This window comes from Rhipicephalus microplus, chromosome 2 (assembly GCF_043290135.1).
Source record: "Rhipicephalus microplus isolate Deutch F79 chromosome 2, USDA_Rmic, whole genome shotgun sequence".
NCBI lineage: Eukaryota > Metazoa > Arthropoda > Arachnida > Ixodida > Ixodidae > Rhipicephalus > Rhipicephalus microplus.
Window position 1 is genome coordinate 158,555,706 of NC_134701.1, and position 24,298 is coordinate 158,580,003.

Below are 24,298 nucleotides of genomic sequence, written 5' to 3' on the forward strand. Positions count from 1 at the left end.
ATCCCTTGACAGGGGTAGAAGCAGTATGGGTGCTGCGTGGTGGGCCCAACGGGCGGCGTTGTCAGCGAGGTGGTTACCACCCATCCCACGGTAACTAGGCCGCCATCGAAAGATTGTGTCATGTGCATTGTTAGAGGCAAGGTGACGGATTTCATTCATTTGAGATACCATATGATAATAGTTCCCACGTCGTAGACTTCACATACATTGAAGGGCCACCTTGGAGTCGCAGAAGGTAGCCCAATTAGCAGAAGATTCTCGCATTACAAATCTATATGCGGCTAGAAGGGTGGCGATCTTGGAGCCCGTAGATGCTGTGTCGTGTGAAATTTTAAACATGACGGTTATTGACCAAGATGGAATCACAAAAGCGCCCTTCTAGCTTCCCGTTACTGAACTGTTTGTATAGTTATGAGTTCGGTTTTCATATGATATATGCAAAAGGTTCAATGAGATATGCTTGAGGGCTGCAGAAGACAGGCTAGCTTTTTTGGTTATCCCCGAGGCTTCAAGGTGTACAGGGGGTCTTTGCAGGCATCACTCCAGGCAAAGTGTATGGTTGCGGGTGAGAATCTTCAGGAGATGGGATGTTGGTTCGCCTCCACCACTCTGGGGAACTCTGCCTTCGGTCTTTCCAGTAGTAGGCTAGCAAGGTGGTGGTTATGCAGTCTGGATATACGGCAAATGTGCGCCCGGAATGTGTCGACAGTTATACAGGTCATAATCGGATGGTCTTTGGCAATGGCAATAGTTGCGACCGTGTTAGCACAACTAGGATATCCCAGGCATGTGCGAAGAACTTGGCCTTGAATACTTTGCAGGAGCCGGATTTTGGTTCTACCGGCATTTGAAAGCCCGGGTGTGCTATACCTAAAATACCCTAAGATGAGCACTTTCTACCGTTCAAGCATGGCTAACACGGAAGCTCCCCAAGTTCTACAGGCGAGAAATTTTTGTTAGATGGGCGATAGAAATGAGCCTCTTCTTCAAGTGCGCGATCTGAGCACTTCAAGAAAGATCTCTGTCAATAGTGATGCCCAGGAATCTATGACGTCTCGTATATGAATTATTGATATTCTCCATGAAAACTTGATACCAGAACATCACCTTGAGAGTGAAAGGAACTAAGGCGTATTTATCGGGGGAGATTCTTAGCCCTCGAGCACGGAGATACTTCGACGTTGTTGTCGCTGCTTTTTGGTGCCTTGCCCGTACTTGGGGTCACGTCACTGCCGAAGCCCAGATGAAGCTGTCATTGGTGTACACAGAAAGGTGGACTGATCGAGGCAGAACTCGGGCAAGTCCAATAATCGTCAGGTTAACAAAGCAGGGCTGAGAACCCCACCCTGTGGGACGACACGAGAGGTGTATTGGCCTAAGGTGTGGCTTTCTGCAGTGTTCATGAAAATGATCTTTTCAATAAGTAGCTCCGAATCTATTTAAACAATTCTCCACCGATTCCAACATTTTCCAAGGCATCGAGAATGGCGTCGTGCATTACGTTGTCGTAGGCCCCTTTCACGTCGAGGAACATAGCAACGGATGTGCGCTCGGGGGATTTCTGTTGCTGCACAGAGGTCACAAGGTCGATGACGTTGTCTATAGAAGAATGGCCTCGTCGGAAACCAGCCATATCCTCTGGATATATATTGTAGCGCTCTAGGTACCATTCGAGGCATGTGAGGACCATTCTTTCCTCGCATCCTCGCAAACCAATGTCCCTTATATGGTGAACGGTAGGTAGCCTTGAGTCGAATCACAACAACGACATCACTTCAGCACACTGGCTCTCCAACAAGGCCGCCTGCAAGTTGTCATTGTCGTAGATTTCTGCGTGAGGATTGCCGGTTAGGTGGTCACCATGCGTGACGAGGTTCTCGGCGATGCTCCTGTATAGCGTGTCCCTGAACTAAACGTGCTTTTCTTACTCTAGGAACTGGACGTGGCCCTAGCTACTTACAGGCGTTCATCGTCACCTGGGCTGGATCGCATCACGTCTGTTGCGTTATGCCATCTTGGAGGACGGGACCGGAACCTGCTACTGAAATGCTTCAACCAGTCATGTACTGACGGCGTCATTTCTGATAGGGGGAAATCCAGCCGCTTGGTACCGATCCTCAAGCCTGGAAAATCACCACTTGGTCTTGCTAAGTAAAAAGGCACAACGCTTGAGAGGTTTTCGTTCACGTAACGTTATTACTCGTTACATGAAACAGCGTTACATAACCACGCTACCGATAAGAAAGAACGCTGTGCTATTCCTGTTTTTTTTTCGAATGGCGCTTCCCGGTGGATAAAAGGTGATGCCAAGAAAAACAAGTTCACTGTTTGTTTTCCCAATAGATGCTCGTTACACACTTCGCTTTACAATGCGATGTATACAGTATAGGCTCGCTTATTGTGATTTCACGTGACCTAAAAATGTTGCCGCTTGGAACGAATTCTGAATTATTGACAGTATTTTTCTCGTATAGAACGCTTGCCGCTGTCAGATGAGCCTTCTTCCGAGTGAGGCGGAAATGTTTTAGGCCTGTGTGCTCAGATTTGGGTGCACGTTAAAGAACCCCAGGTGGTCGAAATTTCTGGAGCTCTCCACTACCCGCATACCGATCATACCACATACGTTAAACCCCACATACCAATAAAGCTGAGCCTTCTGTAACGCTGCAATAAATGATGAAATGTCCGTATGCACCAAAAAAAGAAGTCCATTGGCAGAAGGGGGATTCAAACCCACGCATCCAAAGATACTGCTGCCTAAACCAGCACCTTAGACCACTCGGGCATGCTACCAGGTGAGCCAGCGCCCCGGCTTTGCGGATAAAAAACACAACACTGCAACCAAAGCATGGGCACTGTTTCTATGCTAATTCAAATGCTCGTGGTATATTTTTTCTTAGAATGCCATACAACAAAAGCACTTTAATTTATACTTCACGGGGCCTTAAAAAGGCCTAATTAATAAAATACAGCCGAATCATTTGAAGTATTATGAAAACACTAAACAGATGTCGGTTAAATCAATGCGCATTTCTTTTCTTGAGGAATATGTAAATTCAGTATTTGCATAAAAGCAGTGAGAGAAGGTCCCAATTTCCTCAGTTGTACCTTTGTTTACTATATAAACAATGCGAGGTTCCGGTGTATAAGTCTGAAACGTGCTCTGAATGCACACCTCAATGCATACAAACCTATCACGACCACGCCTTTTCTGAAAACCCGGGGTGTTTTGGCTGTCCGCAAACAGCCTTTCTTCCCTCTGCGCCGCACATTTGCGGCGCTTCTCAGCTTCGACAGTTCAAAATACGTGAGTCGCGGCCAAATATGACCTGTTAACTGGATCTGGTAAAACTGTTCTATCTTGAAGCATGAGCCAACTTGCCCTGCTGCAAGCATTATTGAACTGAGCGAGAGTCTGATATCACTGAGCAATGTTGGAATTATCACATTTTATGAACTAGTGAGTGTCAAATGAACACGCTTTTACTGCATATACATATAGGCGAAAAGCAATTAATAGCTTCCCATTCTCGTGAGCAGATCAGGGGCGTAGTGAGAATTCTTTTTTTTCTTGAGGAGTGGGGGAAGCGGGGAGAGGGTGTTAAATCACACTTTATTCCATGATCGCACGTGCGTTTGTATGCGTGCGTTTATACATACGCAAGCACGCAAAATTTCAAACCTTCAAGAGGGTTGGTGTCACGTCGAGTGGCACAGGAAAACTCTCATGTGCGTTCGTTTCCCGTCAAAACATTTCTAGTTGCACCACTCACTGAGCTGAGTGTGTGGTAATATTTAAAACTACAACAGAAAAGACCACTGCGATGGAGCGGCTCCTCCTTGTCTATTAAGAGTCTGATATCACTATATCTAAGATCCGATCGCATGAGCCAAGGTCACAACTTTGCAATAAGGAAAGTATTTCAAGTTTTTCTATTGTATTACAAGCATACAAATCCATCGTTCGACCTAAACTAGAATACGCATCGCCAATTCGGGACCCTCGACAATCTTATCTTACACATTCCATCGAATCGCTTCAAAACCGGGCCGCTATAGATTTACTCACTGTTCATACTCGTCCACTGTCAGCGTATCTGGATTGAAAGCAGAATCTGGTTTACCAGATCTAGAACTTCGCCGTTGTATTGCCAGCTGTCATTGTTCCACAAACTTTTTCATATTCCCTTGCATGCCCCACCTTATATCGTTCTCGCAAGACGCATCTCACCGCACGAGCCATTTGCTTCAAGTTGATCGGCCACGTTCCCTGACTTCTACTTTTTCTGCCTCGTTTTTTCCACGTACCGCATCAGGCTGGAACGGCCTTCCCAGTGAAATCACAACCATTCCCTGCCCATAATCGTTCATAGAAAATATCAATAAGCACTTTTTATGTTAAATCTCTGGCTTCTATATTTTGTCTTCATAATTACCCACCCCTTATGTATTAGCCCTCGCGGGTCTTTAAGGAAATAAAATTAAAATAAATGAAATGAGCAAGTAGAACTATACTACGTGCTCCGTGAGAAGCATTATGATAGAATGTTATTTTTTTAATAACCATGAATCGGCGAGCTAGCATTCTCGCTGTCCTTTTTCTCCTTCGTCCGGATTTTTCTGAGCACCTTTTTTCCTCCAAGATAAGTACCGCCGATCCCAAACGTCCCTCTTCTTGTTGATAAGGTGTAATGGCGAAATTATGGACACTACAGATTCATACTTCGGTTCATGACCAAAACGATAAAGACACACATGCGTCTTGTGCACGCACTATTTAGCGCTCGCAGCGGCCGCCACAGCTGCGGAGCTATATTTAGCGTCACGTGACACTATAGGCCTATGTACGCGACGAATGTCTAGTGCAGGCGAATGTTTCCTCGTTCGTGGAAAGTTGATCGCTACCCCGACAACAACTACATGCTTGTAAGTGTTGCCGTATTCCCCGTAAGTATACCCTTCAGCCAGTAGTCCTTGCTGGAGATGTGACGCACTAACTGCCAAGATTGAACACTTCTAGTGAACAGTGAAGTGAGAGAAAATCTTTTGCATAGCGATTACCGATTCAAGCGGTTGGGGAGGTGAAGAAGCGTGCTTTCTTTGGTATTGGGCAGCTGCGAATAATGTAATAGGCGAACCCCAAAACCAATCACAATAGTTAGACTCTAATACTTCATAACCGTATTCCTAATAAACTTATTAGACGTCAATACGTTTTCTACCAAATATATTCTCTTTTTAATTGAGCTTCATAGCGCAGTGCTCTCTTTATAACATTGGCTAACATCGACAGTGGTTGGAAACGCAACGATAAATCTTGAAACTTACGTATCCAGCAAAAAGGCGATGCAATGAACGCGATAGGAACAAATTGGAAGGTCACGCGCAGAATGACAAGCAGTGCGAAACGTGCACTCCGTTTCTCACGCACAATTTACGCGTGAAACGTACTCACAGGTACAGATTAACGCGAATAAGCGTCTCTGTTGTGACTTCGCTGTGTCTTAAAAGCGCGCCCTTTTCGCAAACGGAGGCTGTGCAACGATTGCAGCGACCTTTTTGCACCCCGTAACTACAACAGATACGTTCCGGTGCAAGCCCAACGCCAGCAGAGACGCATGATCCTCCGTACCGGCAGATAAGGGCGCGCGAGAGGTCGTTTACTCCTTTCCTCTGCGCGGGACAAAGCATACGCGTGAGAGATGAGAGCCGCCGGCCACTCATTCCGCCATCTTGCTGATAATGCTGAAAACATGATAGTTTCCCCCACCCCTCAAGATGCCCGCCAACAGCGGAAGTGGTAGATATAAATAGCTCTCCGTTCGATCTTTGAAGGAGGTACTCCTCGGTGGCTCAGTGGTTAACGCCTCGCGTTCACGACGCGGAGGTGCTACGTTTGATTCCGCGCAATGAAGTCTTGTTTCTTGATTTTTTTTCTTTCTTGCATTTTCATATATATAAATACGTACACATATACGGTGCACGACATCGACGGGTACGCCGACAACGGCGGCGAAATCCAGCCGAGAGTGTCCCTATAATTGCTATCGCATTAAAATAAATCTGGCAGTGGTGGGATTCGAAGCCACGCCCCAGAAGAGACTGGTGCCTAAAACCAGTGCTTTAGACCGCTCGGCCACGCTACCCACACAAGGATCAGCTCTTCCGCTTCCATTGTCACTCGACGGCGCTTCGCGGAAAATTTATACAATACCAAAAAAAACAGGTGCCCTGTTAGTTTCCTGTTCAGGCGCTGGTTGGATAAGTTTTCTTGCTGTACTATATAAACAGCGAAGCAAAAAGCAGTTCACAGTTTTCTAGTATCTGATAAATATGTGCGTGAATACGAAAGACATCGCGCTTGAGAGGTTTTCACAAACGCAACTACATATCTCGTAGTATGTAACAGTAACAATCATAAATAAATAGATGAAAAGAAGGAAAGCGATGTGTCTTCTATGATGACCACCAATGGTCTTTCACAAGAGCTTTTTGTTTGAGAGGGAGGTAGGAAGAGCTTCAATGAAAGGAGGTTTTTCAGTTAATTCATATTGGCAACACCTTTAGTTCAGACCCATGTTTTCTCAGTACATTAGCGTATGCAATAATCGTTTCGTCATACAGACTTGATGGTTAACTGATATTACATTTTTAACTGGATAAGTGCCCACGGATTCATAAATTTTATTTAAGACACATGTGACAGAACTGTTTTCAAAAACGTACTCTTGTCACGTTATTCATGTTTGTATGCGTGCGGGCGTGCATGAGTGCATGCGTGTGTTCATCCGTGTGCGCGCAAAACGTTTTCTGGTTGCACCACTGACTATGTGTAGGATAATGATTATCAATAAAACATATAAAATATGCTGCGATGTAGTGGCTCCTTCGTGTTATTTATAATGCGCCCCATTCAATCTCTCATACTGTGGAAGAAACAAGTGTAAATGCAAAAGCTCGTTGTTATTCTACAGACACAATATTATTCAGAACAAACGGACCATCATTCCAACTGAAATATAGGGATGTTGTAAGAAGTACTTCAAATTTAAACGTGAAAACTAAAAAGAGATGGAAAGGTTACCCTGGAAACTAAATCACGTTTTTGTCTTGGGCGAAAAAAACTACACCACGTGTTTCATAAAGAAGCGAATGTTTTCTTCAATAACCGTAACGTTAATGAAAAAAAAAGCGAGCTAGAATCAGCATTTTTCCGCCTATCATTTTCCCCCAAAGTAAGTAAGTATCAGCCACCCCAAACGTCCGTCTTCTTCATGATTAGGCATTGCTCATTCGACAACTGAATAAATGTACCTGTTTACTAATTTATTTTGTCTATGTTAACTTGCACATTTCTACATGTATGTCTTTTTCTGTTTTTTTTTTATTTTGACAGCATATATTTCAGGTATCGCAGTCGTCTTATACGTAATAAGATGCATACATTCTTCCACTCCACGCATTTATTATTAGTATACGTGTACTGCTGCGAAGATTGATATAACTGATGATAATAGAGTTGTTTAAGAATACTTACCCCCGTATTCAAGAACGCCCCTTCACTCCACGCTCCGACTCCACATGAGAAAGCCGATGGGAGCGCCATCTCTAGGCAAAGCAAGTCACTGCATATGAGTGATAATTTGCAGCTATTCTAGTGTAGCGCAGCGCCATTTTCATCCGAGCAGCGGCGCAGTGCTCAACTCTGTCAAGTGAAGGGTTAAAGTCGAGTCGAGGAGCGTAATTGAATACGATGGTTAAAGTGTGGCATGCCGTTATCACTTTCGTTGTCGCCTTATTTTGCGTAGTATGTACGCATCTCTTCATATCGGCGTGCAAAAAAAAAGCAGTATGCAGCGTTGCATCGCCTGATGGATTTTGGGGCAAAATAATCTGATAATCATGTGACGATTCATCTACGTCCTTGGTACTACAGTGTCTAGAAGTATACTGCCTAGTGTGCTGAGCGCGTGCATTCCGTGCGAGAGAGAGTGGCCCCACATGTGATGACTGCACTCAGATGTCACAAGCGGCACTGCCACATTCGACGCCACCGCATGATTATCGCTCAAGGTTCCCTCAGCCCCGTCGCTATTCGTCACCCCGCTCCACTGGATGCCTTTACTCAGAAGTCTGGGCGACGAAACTCCCGGAGGTGACGCTGCATTGGACTTCCGACCTGAAAACATTCTGCTGACCCTGACTACGGACCAGAACATGCTTTCTGGAGAAGTGGGTTGCCTGCCTATTACAGCCCTCACTGTCACCGGTGCGCCTATTTTAATTATAGGCTCCAATTTTTTCGCACGGTTAAATAAGGTCCTTACCCCACCCGAGTCTCTATTTGTGCGTGTCGCTAGTGGAGCAACTCCGGCTGTGCTCCGAATGTGCTCCGCATGTGCGAGATTCGCCGACTACCAGACGTCTATTCTATTTCACGTTCTCACTCATTGTCTTCATGACGTCAACCTCGGACTCAATTTCTTGTCTGACCACTCTGCTGCAATTGACTGCTCTGCCAGCGTCGTGGAACTTGACTTGCCTACGGCTACCGACGCTTCGTAGATGGCTCAGAACAAGCTTTCGTGAGCTGAGTTTGTTCGCCTCCCACCACAAGCCCTAACTTGTGTCACTGTTGAACCATATTCCAGGGTGCTGAGTGAGGATTACGCTGTCTTTCCGTTGCCCAGTGTTTTACAAGCCCACAACGTCTCCTCTCCGTACACCGTCTTAACTCTTACAGCGAACAAGGTGTGCCTTTTTCTTCTGAACTTGGGACTCAAACCTTAAGCCCTACCATGAGGCATTGTTATCGCCACTCTGTCACCGTCGAACGAGTGCATGATCTCATCGGTGTCGCCTAAACTGTCCACAGTCGTGTCCTAAAGCCACATAGTGCTGACGTAGCCATATATTCTACACTGCACTACAATGTAACCAAGGTGATTGCCTCAGAGCTGTCGCCGTCTGAAGTCAAAAACCTCAGTGATATCCTTACGACCTACTCAGACATATTTGACTTGGACGTTAGGCCCTCAGGTCAAACCTCGCAAGTCAATCAACGCATGTCAATCACCACCTTTAATGCATCTCCAATTCACAAGCGTTCCTACTGCGTGTCACCACCAGAGCGCCTAGTTATCCAACAGAACAAGATGCTCACAAAAGGCATCCGTGAACCTTTTTCGGGTAAGTGGGCGTCCCCTGTGGTCTTACTTAAAAATAAAGACAATACCTGGCGTTTCTGTATGGACTATTGGCATTTAAACATGGTCGCCAAAAGGGAGGTCTATCCGATTCCTCGTATCGATGATGTCCTGGACTGCATTTATGATGCAAACTACTTTTCTTCAATATAACTGCGCTATGGCCACAGGAAAATCTTCTTATATGACTTTGACCGCGAGTATACCGCCTTCGTAATGCCTTACGGCCTCTAACCAATTCATACTCAAGCCGTTCAGCTTGAGCGATGCGCCGGCCACATTCGAGCGGACGATGGATGCACTTTTGCACGGCTTTTAATGATCTATCGGTCCTTGTTATCTGGACGACGTCATTGTGTTTGCCCCAGCCTGTGAATCTCTCCTCGAGTGACTTTCATGCATTCTTTCAGCGTTTCGTGTGGCCGAGCTACAACTTAGTTCTTCGAAATGTCACTTTGGGCATCGCCAAGTTGCTATGCGATGGCATCTAGTTGACGTATCTGGCACCCACCCTGATGCTGACAGCGTTCCCGCTGTCCTCCAATTTGCCTAACCAACTTATACCATGGGCGTTCTACGTTTTGGGGACGATTGCTCATATTTCCTAAGATTCATAAGAAACTTCGAAGAGATGCCACGCCCCTTCCCTAATCCCCTAAGGAACAGTGGGTCGCCATTGCTGCAGATTGTTCCACCCGTTTTGTCATTAGGAGGCTTCTCCAGAGCAGCTGCGCTACAGACGTCGCCGACTTTTTGATACACGATGTCATCTTACTACACGGCGCTCCTCGTAAACTTGTCACGGACCGCGGTCACTACTTTTTATCTAAGGTAATCGATGACCTACGTCGTTGTTGTGCAACCAAGCCCAGGCTTACGTCTGCCTGTCGTTCCTAAACGAACGACCTCACAGAACGTTTAAATCGCACGCTCATTGACATGCTCACCATGTATGTCTCGACTAATCATCGTGGCTAGACCATTGCGCTATATACCTTTTGCCACTTTTGCTTAGAATAGCTTGCGCAACGACAGGGCTGGATATTCTGCTTTTTTACCTTTTGTATGGAAGAAAACTGACCTTGCCGTTCGACACATTTCTACCAAAGCCTGCCCACCTGTCCATCCACGGCAAATGCTAGCCACACTATTAGCACAGCCCAATGGGTTGTCAGATTGCCCGTCGGTGCCTTGCGGAAACGCAGCTCGGTCAGAAACCTAGTCTTGACAGTCTTTACCGGATCGACCACTTCAATCCGTGTCACCTAGTTTTTTGGTGGTCTCTGTCTCGGCGTGTCGGCCTGGCCTAAAAGCTTCTGTCAAAGCATTCCGGGTCCTCTCAAGTGCTGCGGCAGGTGACTGATGTTACTTACGATAACGATCCTCTAAACCCTTCCGTGCTCTCCTCATTTTCACGCATAATCCACGTCACTCGCCTGAAGCTGTACCTTTTGTCCAACACTTGCCAAGAAGTGCCGAGTCGGTCATTTTTCCGCTGGAGGTCAATGTTGCGGTGTTGGCCCTATGACAATGCTGTGGTGTGCGAAGAAGAGGACGACGACATGTTGATGTTCGAAAAATGCAACAATCGTCATCTTGATTTATTAACTTTTTAATACCGTAAAGTAGTAAATATATAGGCAACATTATATACGCAAGCAAAATTTTAAAATTTCAGGATGGGTTGGAACTCCCAAATACCCCCCACCCTCCCTTGGGCTATGTCACAGAAGCCCATATATGTGAAATCAAAAAGTATCTCACTTGAAAGGTTCGAGTTGACTATGTGACGCCTTATTTCGTAGCATGAAGCATTTCTGAGGAGAAACAATGAAAAGAAAGAAATTCGGAGTGATAGGAATTTTATGATGAGAACGAATTGTCAAATTCAGATAATCTTTTACTGAAAATTCCCATGTTACGTTGTGACTGCTTGAAGAAATTGGCAGTGTGCCCCAGAATATATAGTTTCTAGACACTCTATGCCACAATTGGCGTGTGCTGCAGGGTCTCCAGCCCACGCCTATGGTGTTCATATAGGGTGGCCCCCTCTGTCCCTATAGTGAGCACACCGGTGTGTTTCAACTATCTAGTACAAAGATGTCAAAAAAATAGGAGGGGGGCAGTAAGCGTTTGTAACCTGGTACATAATGTTTCGCGTAAGTTGTAGTGTCCAGTCACGTGCTTCTCTTTGCTTAGATTTTATAAAAATTTCGTCACTCGAGAATTACCCACATACTTACCAAAGTTTAAAGAGAAATCTCTAGGCATATTTAAGAGAGATGTAACCAAACTGTATACAACTACGTGTGTGTGTGTGTGTGTGTGTGTGTGTGTGTGTGTGTGTGTGTGTGTGTGTGTGTGTGTGTGTGTGTGTGTGTGTGTGTGTGTGTGTGCACGTAAATGCATTACTGGTTGCACCGCTGGCCGTGTGTGTGATAATATTTTTTTTCATTTTTTCATTACAACAGCAAATACCGCTGCGATTCAGCTGTGTTTCTATGTCATTTATAACTCTGATATGGCTGTTTCTAAACATTAGTCGCATGAGCCCCAGTTAAGGTTTTGCGCAATGAAACGTAATTCCAGTGTTCTTGTCTTGGTCCTGAACGATATCACGTGCTTCATAAAAAACGTCATCTTTCTTTTTTTTTCAACAACCACGAAGCGGCAAGCCAGCTTTAGCATTGTCTTTTCTCTCTTTTATTCGTATTTGTCTTAGCACCTTCTTCCTTTAACATAAGTAAGTAGCCTCTATCGCAAACGTGCGTCTTCTTAATGATAGGTTTTAATGGCAAGATTATATAGACACCACAGATTCTTACGTTGGTTCCTGGCCGAAACAATAAGAACACACGTGATGTGCATGCTCTTTTAATGACCTGACGTCTATTTACCACTCGCATACATGTGCAGCTGCAGCTGTGGAGCTATTTCAATTTACGCCACACTAGGCCTGTGGGGGCAGCAAATATCTTGTGCAGGCGAATATTCTTTCGTTCGGGGAAAGTTGTTCGCAACTCAGGCAACCGCTACATGTTTGTATGTGTCCTCGTAGTACTCAAAAATAATTGACTACTGACTTCCACCAGTAGTCACTCCTGGAGAATCAATGACTCACTAACTGCCAAGATTGATAATTTGTAGTGAAAAGTGAAGTGAGGGAAAAGTTTCAGATAGCTATGATTGATTCAAGTGGTTGGGGAGGCGAAAAAGCGTGTTCCCTTTGGTAATGGGCATCTGCGAATAACGTATTAAGTGAACCCCGCAATCAAAGCATATGCGTCAAATATTTATTAACAGTGTGGCTAGTAAGCTTACCAGACATCATATTCTACCAAATATTGTTTTCATTGGGCTTTGTAGCGGATTGCTATCTTTCATACCACTGGCCAGCAACAGATGTTGCTTCATTGCACTAAGGTAAATAATAAAACCCTTCAACGCAATCAAGAAAAATATATCCTGGCAGCGGTGGGATTCGAACCCACGCCCCCGAAGAGACTGGTGCCTAAAACCAGCGCCTTAGACCACTCGGCCACGCTACCGTCACGTCGCGCTGCACGGCTGCTTCTATTGTGACTCCATGGCGCTTCGCGGAAAATGTATACAATGCCTACGAAAACAGGCGCTCTGTTGGTTTTCTGATTAGGCTTCATTAGACACTTTTTTGATATGAACATTAAAGCGAAAAGCAGTTGACAGCTTCCCATTCTTGTAAACATATGTGCATGCAATCAAAAAACATGATGCTTGCGAGGTTTTCGTTGACGTTACGTCTTATCTCGTAGCATGACACAGGGAAGGAGATAGAAACAGAAGAAAAAAAATAGTGAAGAGACGGGTCTTTTATGATGGCAACAATAAGACTCTTTTCGATAACATTTTGTTTGATAGGGACAGAAAAACAAGTTTAATAAAATTAGGCTTCTCGGTTAATGTGGGTGAAACCACTTGGCCACTGCCGTCGGCAAGTAATCTTTTCGTCAGTCAGATCTTATAATTAGTTTATAATAATCATTTGAAATATATGAGTACCAATTGATTTATAAAATGTACAGTAAAAGAATTTGACGGCAACCTATGAATTTCATGTTTGTTTGTGACTGAGTGAGTGAGTTTGTGTGTGTGGGGGGGGGGGTGCGTGCGTGCGTGCGTGTGTGTGTGTGTGTGCGTGCGTGCGTGCGTGCGTGTGCGTGTGTGTGTGTGTGTGTGTGTATGTGTGTGTGTGTGTGTGTGTGTGTGTGTGTGTGTGTGTGTGTGTGTGTGTGTGTGTGTGTGTGTGTGTGTGTGTGTGTGTGTGTGTGTGTGTGTGTGTGTGTGTGTGTGTGTGAATTACCAAATAAGGCACTCTTTACAAAGGTACACCTAGCAACTAAAACCAGGGACCCTAGGCTTAAAGTTTTTCAGCCTGTAATATCTTACGTCACTTGTATGACCATAATTTTGTTATTAAAGTGAAACAGCAATTCTTTCATACGTTATGAACATTCACAATAGCTCTAGAACCCTCCCTCGTAAGTTTTCATGGCTGGGTGTGTATTAAAAATACAGGCGTGATCAAAAGCTCCCGGAGCTGTGTCCCATCTAATACTGTGCAAGGGCGACCTGGGAAGGTTTAAAGAAATTTTGAAGTTTTTGTGTTATTTTGGAATGTAGCTTTCGTGTGTGACTGGAAAGAGGGAACGATGTGGCCAGGAGCAGCCCAGTATGAAGGATCAAAAGAGTGAAGAGGATGTTTAAAAGTACTGTTCACAGCTCCTCAAAAAAAGGGCTACGAAAACTACCCACCAAGCTTCTTCCCTTCCCCTCTTTCAATATTCTCATTCCTCTTTTTTCATATTATAATTTTTCTGCCTGGTGGCCCAGTGCATGACAAGCTTTTAATTACATATATTTAAGACGTCAGGGAAACAGCGCCTCCGTATCGTTCGTAAAGCTGATAAGGCACAATGGCGAGATTACGCACACTGTAGTTCTTACTTTGGATCTTTGTCAAGACGTTCAAACGTGCACGCGCGTGTGTTCGACCCCGGCCGTGGTGGTCGCCTTTCAGTGTAGCAGAAATGTATAGGCTCGTGTAGTGTCCTATGGTGTTCTAGTACACTGTGACGGTGCAATATTAGTGCCCTTTAAAGAACACCAGAAGGTCGAAATTTGCAGAGCCCTAAACAACGACGTCCCCTCATAATCGCGGCGCCGTTTTGTGAATTCAAACCCCGAATATTATATGATTGCACTCACGTAATGTGCATTCACCTTCATTTCGTCTGCACACCATGAAAGTTTACAACTCGCAGCTGCAGCTCTACAGCTGCGTAGGCAAACTCGCGTCACTTTCACATCGTAAAACACCTGCACGCCTGCTTGCGCACGATATTTTGTGCGTGCGACGAATGTCGTGCATGCACGGGTGACGGTATGGTTATTCCTTGAGTTCTGCCAAACAAAAGAGGCAAAAGCTATACATGTTTGACAGTGTTTCTGTGGTCCCCGAAAACATGGGCAGTCAATATTTAGACCATGCAGTCATTTCTGGAAAAGCCGCGATGCAATAATTGAGAAGATTGACAACTCCGAGCAAAAAAAAAAAGTAGCACGCTTAGGCAAAAAAAGTTACATCTTTACATCACATCTACGCACAATAGCAATTTTTTCCTTTTTTGATGTAGCGCGAAATCAGCGACAACGTAATGGCATAATAATTTGACGTAATTTTTAATCTAAAAGATAATTCCTCTTTTTTGTTCATTTTTCCAGTAAGTTGCTCTCTTTGTGCACAAAACTCAACCAGCTTAGGCTTGCTTGCGCAGCGCTAAATTTATTATAAAAAGGCAAGTTTGTAGCTAAGAATGTTGCTCTAGCAGCGGTGGGACTCGAACCCATGCCTCCGACGAGACTGGTGCCTAAAAGCAGCGCCTTAAACCACTCGGCCACGCTACCGACACAAAGTGACACTCAGCCGACCTTGTGCGTCGCGTAGTGCTGCGCTGTAGATTTACACTGTCAATGTAAACAGGCGCACTGTTTCTCATTATATATTCGTTCCACACGTTGCCGTATAGAATGCTATATATACATCCAAGCGCAAAGCATTTCTCAGCTTCATATTTGTGTAATGCAACGTGGAATCAAAAGGCACTTTAAAGATTCCGACAGGCGTTGCTCGAGGCGTTGGCCCTATGGGGGTAACGGGATGTTTTTTAACATGTAGCAGTCAGAACAAGAAGAAAAGATAACAATAGAAGAGGATGAGAGGGTTCCTCATGATGTGAACCGATCGCGCTGGCTTTCAGTGCGATTGCGTCGACAGATATACACAGAGGGACGTCACACTAAGCAATCCTGGTACTTATTGTTGTCGGTACACTGGAGTGCAGCAGTTTCCTGCAGGTTTAATTTTTGTGCATTTACATTAAATTTTGTAACTGAACAAGAACCTATCTATATGCATAAAAATACCATATTTTCTAGTAAACTTTCAGATGCATCTAACCTAGCTATTTTTGTGATATACAGATTGTGTGATGAATTTCTGTGTGCCTTTGTGGCTGAAGAAAGCCCTTCGAATGTGAAAACATCCCGCAAATGAAATGCTACATGCATCAGACAGCGCCTCTCTCAGACATTCTTGCTAAAGAAGCAGGCTGTATTCAGGCAAAAAACGGGGAAAGAAGACGCGATCACGCGAGTGTACTTTGTATGCCACGCCACAGCAATACCACGGAATCGCTTTGGTGTAAGAGTGAAATAAGCTTTGACAGCTCTTGTAGTGTTGTCGATAGAGTGCTAGAACGATTACGCCTTTTCTAACCACCAGACCTTTCACCTCAAAACCGAATTGACAAAGTGTTTGTCATAACAGCACCGCGGTATTACGATAAATTTTCATCAGTTTGCTGGGAAACAGATCGTGATGGTGGCGTAGAATGGAGTTAAATGACTCCTGCCTTGAGCGGTGGACAACAGGCAAAGTCATTCTATATCACACTTTTCGTGCTTAACAAAACTTACATGAACCTTGCCGCAGAATGTTAAAGTAGCGGACACACTCCCTGTCTGTTTAATCATATGTTCTGGTCGTGCCCAAACCAAGGGCCTTCGGATGTAAACAGTTAGAAAGACTGGAGTTGGCGCATATCGAACAATAGGCTTCAAGAAGACTCCCTTCCGTCCAGAGTGCTTCTGGAATCATGTAAGCCTTTAACCCACCGGTGCCTACGCGGGCGGAGCTACCGACTTCACCTGGAGCTTCACCCTTGGGATAATTTGGGCTCATGTCGGGTCAACGCCAGTGTTGATTACAGTTTTGGCTATATATTTACTGTTACCACAATATGAAAAGCTTATGTTCGGTATATGCTCCTGTGATTAAGCAAGATATAGTCAAGAGTTGCTCGAACACGGCGTAAACCACAAACGTAAATTGCCATCGGACATAATAACTTGAGATTATCCTAATAACCTCATTCCTACTACAAAAGGCACACACGCTGCTGCACCCTTAAGGCCACGCAGTGGGTGCCTAGCAAATTCGGCAAGATTACACCAAGTGTTTGAAGTACGCACAAGGCAAAGAACATCGCTATCGCGTTCAACTCCTGAAGTAGAAACTTAAGGGTCTACCAATTTTCCATATGCGCATCACCGCACAGTAACATGCACTTCAGATTGGTAAAACTGACATCTGTTTTCTAAGGTGAGTATTGACGCTACGTCGTATGATAAGATACCTTTGGGCCTCACTAAATTCGACGTGCTTAGTAAGCCAATGATCAATCTCATAGCCTGAGGAGTCGACAGCAGGAGGGTCCTATGAATCTCTCTGAGCTCCAAATAGTTCCTTTTTCAAATATTTGCAGCAAAATGAAGAGCGGGTATAGTTGGGCTCGTGCTGTTCAGATATTCTTTGTGATTCGTCTCTGCACTGTTCTGCTACGAATTCCTCAAATAGGCACATTTCTCAAATACTTCTCCCCCTTCCGAAAAAGTTCCCCGCTACACACGTGCCCTCGACGTACGCATGGCCATTCAAAATGCACAAAGAAGTCGGTCCAACTCACAAACGTTACTCAAAAAGTAAAAATACTGCACATTTCTCTAGGAAGAGAGAGAGAATTGATTGAGAGAAAATGAGGAACGTCAATCAGGATTGTAGCATTCGGTTCGCCACCCTACTCAAAGAGGAGGGGGATTGGGGAAGAAAGATGGGGAGAAAAGGCCACTACTTGTTCCTTGCTCTGCGTGACACCGACTACCAAAATGGGTATATGAACGACTTTTTCAGGGGCGAAGCTCCTTATGGCGTGGTTTGTGCGTACCCCCGTTTGTCGTGCGTAACCGCTGGTGGTGCATACCTGAGAGAGCTGGTATTTGCCATAGGGGATACATGGGTGGTATGTGCCACCGGGGAAGGAGAGAGGCGATCGCGCGACTACGATCGCGATGAAAATGTGCGAGATGGCGGTACTTATAGTGTTTACCAGATGGACGAATGGACGGATGCATGGACGAAAGACAGGCAAGCAGACGGAGGGACGAATGGGCGCACGGACGGGCGCATGGACGGACGGATGGACAACTGAAAGCATAGATACGCAGACGGACGGATGAACGCACGGATGGACGCAAGAACAGACGGACTGATGCAGGATGAACGCACTAACGAATGGAACCAAGAACGAACAGACAGATGGAAGTACAGACGGACTGACGGACGCTTCGCCTCACTCATCATCATTCACTCCATGGATATGTTGCGATGTTTTACATACATTTCCCGGGATTTTTTTTGCCAGCTGAAAAGAGTACTCATCTCGCACGTTCCTAAAAAAAGCTCAGCCTGAAGTTTCTAACCCTGCCTGTTATTTCTCATTTATACTTTTGCAAATAATCAGTGAGCCCAAGAGATGCATGATTTGAGCTGAAATCACCGTGAATTGGAGGGGGAGCAGAGCGAATGGGCGCACAAAAATAAACTAGCTACTTTTATAACAACTTGAGGTTTGTATGCGCAAGGTTTATTCCAGCATTATACTACCGATTAGAATAAATTTAGCCCCACTGATAATGGTTGGTAAGGTGTGTCCAGGCGAATAACTATCGCTCTCTCAACGAGTTCATGTTGGCGGCGCTTCGGTTTTCCTTTAACTTTATTAACGCTGTCCGCTTTTTTTTATTTGTAGTCGATAACAATTTCTAATCCTTCCTTGATATATTCTTCTTTCATCTGAGAATTCAAGAACAGCAGCTTTTGAATGACAAGTATTTTTACTATTTCCCCTACTATTAAGTGTCGTGGGTCCTCACTAAAAGCACAAATATTATTTTTGTAGACAAAACTCAGGCCCGAAAAAAAAATACGGCTCTTGAAAGAGTTTGTACACAGTTAGGCCAGAAAAAGCAACACAGAAGGTATGATGATGATGATGAGGAAGATTATGATGATGATGTGCCTTAAGCTTCGTTGGCACTTGCCCACAATGTGGGATCGGCAAGAACCGGGCGGCAGCATCATCAAGCGTGTTAGTTATAGGTCAGGTATTCACACTCAGGTAGTCTCGTAGCCATAAATAATAATAACAATAAACTAACAAGGTAATCATTTTCTTGCCATTATGAACGCACACACGACAGAGTAAACCTCCCTGTGGCTATAACCTAATGTAATCCCTCCGAAGGAAAAAATTACTTCCACGTTTATTTTTAAACCTAGCTTCTCAATCGGTTCGACCAGGTATCTTTTCCATTGATGAGAATATCGTTGAGAGGATAAAAAGAAATGATCTATTGATTCTGATTCCTTGCAAAAGACACATAACGGAGATGCTGGGTGTCCAGCTTTATATATGTCAGTACACGACATGGCAGAGAATGAAGAAGACACCCTCGGACGCACGGGTCACGCGAGCACGGTTCACGCGGAGGCCTTCATCGCGATCTCCAGGCCTCATTCTTGGTCGTAGCCAGTCTACAGACGCAGATGTGCAGAGATGAATTCGCTGATCGGCAAGCAAGGCGACGTCGAGTTCAACCTGCGCGACAGGCAGGTGAGCGTGATCATCCTCCTGCTTGTGGCCATCGTAGCCGGCGTGTGTCGCGCGCTGCGACGCTTCTTCAACATACCCGTCGTTGCCGTGGTTGCGGCGCTGGGCTTCGGCGCAGGCCGCTTCGTCAGCGGCTACGACGCCAAAGAGAAAGTCCTTCCGGTTACTGACCAGCAAATCCGCGAGCTGCTGTTCCTCTACCTGCCCGTGCTCACGTTTACCGGCTCGATCAACCTGCGCAGCCACCTGTTCAGGCAGTGCTTCTGGCAGTGCGTGCTGCTTGGTTTCGGTGGTCTGCTCTTGAGCACCATGCTCTTCATGCTGTACATGTCGGGTATGCGCGACGCCGAAAAACAGCACCTGGCCGAGACGGTGCTCATCAGCTTGCTCACGTGCTGTCCAGAGCTTATGTTCGTGTCCGACATGAACGCGCTGTCGTTGGCCCACTCGCACATACTCGAGACCATCATCATGGGAGAGCCGCTCATTGGAGCCACCGTTCTCTGGATGGCCTACCGGTTCAGCACGCTGCCGGAGAAGTTGACTATTTACGCTTTCCTGAGGACAGTCACGTCTACGCTGTTCATCGGGCCGTTGGTGGGCAAGGCGCTGGGACACGCACTCACGATGGTTATGATAGCGTTGGCACAGGACCTTCCCGTCTCCTTCATGGTGAGTGCTATCAGTGTTATAGCAACGTGGGCCTTCGCCGAGCAGTTTATGCACGGTGCTGGCATCAGCACCATCCTCTCGATGGGTCTCGCCGCTAGCTCCCATGCAGATGCCACTGTGTACAATCCGATATCGATCAGAAATTTCTGGATGCTCATCAGGTACGGCTACGAAATCGTCATCATCTTCCTGTCTGCTTTTCGGATAGGCCGAGACTCGCGAGAGTTTCTGTCGTGGCACGAGATAATGAGCCCAGTCAACGCGTACGTTGCCAAGATCGGTGTCCGGTTTGTCACCATAATCGTGTTGTATCCGCTGTTGGCATCAGTGGGTTATAGCCTGAGTTGGCAGCAGTGCTTGATTGTGGCCTGGGCGAACTTCAAGGGCGCCATAATGATCGCCCTAGACTTGACCAGAGCTTTTCCGACCATCAACCTCAAGCACGCCCTCCAGGAACAATTTGTTCGCCTGGGCACGCTCTTCCTTGTGCAAGTCCTCAATACCACTACACTGCCAAAGCTAATGTCGATCCTCGGGCTGCTGGCACTGACGGACGTGGAAAGGGCCAACATGAACATGGTCATAATCGCGCTTCGAAACACAGCGAGTTCATCAACTAACTTTCAGCGACGAGACAAGAAGTTCTCGGGTGCCGACTGGAAGTGGGTTCAGATGCACACGTGTATCGAAAACCCTTATGAAGACGTCGACGAAGACGGCCACGCAGAGCAGACAGACACATACTTGCCGGCACTCGCCTACAGGAATGCTGCTGCAAGGAATGCCAGCAGTTCCATCCTTCGGCTTCAGAAGGTTTGTTGCAACAAGCAATACGAGGATGGCATGATTCACAGCAAAACTAAGAGCAAGATACTGGCCGCCCTGCAGTATGCTATGGAGAAGGAAGTCTCCCTGGATTACACCATGATGAAGCCTTTCGTGACCGTCCCCAGTTGGATCTATGGGCTTAAGGACTTGGTGCAACGATTCGCCGGTAACGAAGCCATCAAGAAGCGCCAATGCAATACAAGACGTTCAACCCGTTCACGTACGGAAGATGACGAAGAGGACATAGAGCACGTTAGCCTCTTGTCAGCCATGCTCAAGGAAGGCTGGTACCATGCGCTAGTCGGATTCGTTGCTTTGGGCTTCGTCTTGCTGCTCAGTGGCCTGGCTTTGTTTATAATCAAAAAGCGCTCGGATCCGTCCCAGTACGAGCTACTCCTGTCGATCACCACGTCAGTGCAAGCAGCTTACATTCTGCTCTACTCGATAGAGATGGTCATCCTGGTGTACACCCTTGGCATGCTGCGCATGCGTAAGAATCTTTGGAAGCAGCTTGATGTTATCATGTACTTCCTGGTCGTGATCGAGTTCCTTCTCATCAGCATGACCTCCGTGAGCGGCGGCACCAAGCCTGACGCCACTTACACCAGCGTCCTGCAGATAAGCTTCATCACAGTAATCTCGTGTCGGATCGTGAAGACGCTGCAGAAACGCGTCGTGCTATTCCTGTGGATATGGGACATGCTGAATGGGCTGCTGAACCGCAAACTGTTCTACGCGTATGACCTTAGCTGGGCCTACATCACAGCTGAAGACGAGGCGATGAACAAGGTATCCCGTTTCGTCGCCCTACCCCAGTTGGCGGCTTCCATACGCGAGAATAGTGGCTGGAACAAGCTGCACACGCTCAAAAACGTTGTGGACATCCAGCAGCGCTACCCCAATATCGAAGTGGCAACCAAGACTCGCCAGGCAGCTCGAAAGATCCTTAACAAGGCGTTCGACGGCCTCAGGGAGCTACACAAAGGGGGTTTACTGGACGACAAGCAGTTCAGCCTGCTCTTCTCCAACCTATCGTGGATGATCCAGCGCGCCGATGGCATGCCCGCCAACGTGACCGTGGGCAACACAGCATTCAACACGATGCTCAGCGTGCCGTGGCTCTCGCGCGACGTCGTGCCGCAGCTGCTCAATTGCTTCTACCAATATCTGAAGGAAGGTGAGCTACTGGTGGAAAAGAACAACATGCACGACTGTGTCTTCATCATCTGCTCGGGTATCGTCCGGGTGAGCGGCTGCAACGAGGAGCCCTGGGCGAACCCCGTGCAGCTCGCCAACTCGGACTCTACGCGCTTCTACTTCTGCGAAGGAGCCTTCCAGGACTACCTCGTGGCGCCCGACAGTCTCGGCCTGTTGGGCTTCCTGACGTCGAGGCCGTCGGTGTGCCAGTGTGCGTGCGAGACGGACGTCGAAATGTGCTGCATCCCTATGGAGGAGATGACAACGCTGGTCGAGCAGCTCCCGGAGGCGCCAAACCTCGCCTACCGCATGTGGTTCAGCGTCGCCATTCGCATCGGGCTTGCCGTGCTCGTGAAGCAGAAGCGGTACCAGGTAGGTCTGTAGCTTTGATAGATTCAAAATTTCCAAATTCATAATAACGCCTTAGAACTAACAACAGCGTGCGCTGTTCTTCAGGCGCGTTTTTCGGTATGAGAGATATCACCTGGCGTTGAACGCAACAAGAGATAGACGTTGCCTGCACTGTTGTGTAACCGATTTTAAGAACAACGTAGGTATCGGAAGTGATGTACTCGCAATAAGTCAAAGTCGCGTTGCTAGTTGGGTGAGAACATTACCGTGTCAACTTGGCACGATTCAGTGTAGTGAAAAACAAACGTTTGCATTGCCGATCTCGCCTCCATGTTCTTCAACAAAGTGTTCTTGCCTATCCGCTGTCCACACTTATGACCTACTTAAAGAGTGTACCACTGATAAGATGTTAGTTTCTAACTCTTGTACAGTCTATCATGAAGTTAACGGAGTATCTGGAGGTTCTGAAAAGTGTTATTAGACTGTAAAAGCTAACAACTGTCAGCAAATAAGCTCAATTGTGTATTGTAGGAACGTATTACGTATCCGTGTTCAATGATTGCGGCAGCGCTCCACTGACGACCGTTTAAAGGGCCGTGCGACAATTTTGAGACAGCTTTATATAGCAAGAGAACGCGAGTAGCAATGAAAGCCGAGACGAGTGCGAGAATAATGGTACGAATTTCCGCCCGAGAACTCATGTCCAATTGTCGTGAAGACATCATGTCATGATGTCAAAATAACGTCACAAGTTCTTACAATTTGTGACGTAATAAGGACGTCTTCACATTGCGTTGGCTTTTTGCATCACAACATTTTGACGCCGAAGACGACTTCACGTTTGTGAGCGCTCCAAGGCTAATAACGCATGTCGCACGTCGGCCTACTTAGGATCTCAAACATGCAGCTCACAGACATATCGATAACGCCCCCGCACCTTCATGACTGCCTTTTATTGGCATGCTTTAAATTTCCTAATAAGTAAGTTCATGAGCTACACAAATATGACTTGTCTCAAGTAGCTTCTGGAGGAACCCCATTCGACCGATATGCTTTAAAACATAACCGTACAACGGAAACTCTGTATTTCACAACTGGGGTTGAGATTTAAGGTGTTGTGGACATCGATATCCACTTATTTCTGATGTCGAACCCCTTCAAAAATAAGCCGTATATCGTATGTGAGCAATACTTTCGAATGGCAACGTTAGCTGACATTTTGTTCAAAATGTGAGCTTAACGGTACCTTCGAGAGCTTCATACAACTAACAATGTTTTACATTGCCTCCATAATCAGCATACCTTAAACCAAGTGACGATAGTATGTGATTACGTCATCAGGTAACGTCACGTCATGCGACTTCATAGTGACTACATCATTAAGTCATGAGTATTGTCAATCTGCGACTTTTTCGACGACGTATATGTTGACGTCATGAACATATAGCGAGTACTTGTTGACGCTGCCACTCGTGTTGACGCCGCCAGTACAGATGGTGAGTTTTTGCGCTTCATGACGCATCGAAGGATTTTAACAGTTAAAAAACAAAACTGGTGGCACTGCGGACTCACGCATGTGCTTCTCCCGCTCGGCAGGAGTGGACGCACGACAAGCTGAAGCGCTTCCTGGAGAACGGCATCATGCCCAACTTGTACTACGCCATCGACTTCTCGCTCGACGAGGCCGTGCTGGACGTGATCCTGGTCCAGGGCGTTGTCCAGTGCTCCAAGACGCACGAGCTCTACACGGGGCCCTCGTACATCCCCAGCACGGTGCGCGAGATGACGCTACCGGGCATCCCTTCCGACAGGGCCCGGCCCATAATGCTCATCACCACCGTGATGCGCTACCACCTGCCGAGCGACCTGGACTGGTTCCACCAGCCGCTCACGCACTACGACTACAAGAAGCAGCGCACCCTCTCCATGGCGGTCGTCAGAACCGGCTAAACAATGTGGCTCGCTCGAAGGCACGACATATGTGCCGCCTTCTTGCCA

General features: G+C 46.3%; 1 protein-coding gene and 1 non-coding gene across 3 annotated transcripts in view; one reads left to right on the forward strand and one right to left on the reverse strand.

Annotated features, from left to right (window-relative positions):
- The window catches only part of LOC142796424 (sperm-specific sodium:proton exchanger-like), a 111,412-nt gene that overhangs the window by 14,454 nt on the left and 72,660 nt on the right, over window positions 1-24,298 (forward strand). Inside the window, exon 3 of one of the 2 annotated variants that reach the window (XM_075886959.1) lies at window positions 1,934-22,336. The exons of the other annotated variant lie outside the window; for it this stretch is intronic. Within the exon in view, the coding sequence (XP_075743074.1) occupies window positions 19,199-22,333 (3,135 nt within the window). The 5' untranslated portion in view covers window positions 1,934-19,198 and the 3' untranslated portion in view covers window positions 22,334-22,336. Of the gene's footprint in view, window positions 1-1,933; window positions 22,337-24,298 lie in introns of those variants that run through there. 2 annotated transcript variants of the gene reach the window in all.
- TRNAL-UAG (transfer RNA leucine (anticodon UAG)) lies at window positions 12,673-12,754 on the reverse strand. The gene has a single exon. It is a non-coding gene; the product is annotated as a tRNA-Leu (tRNA).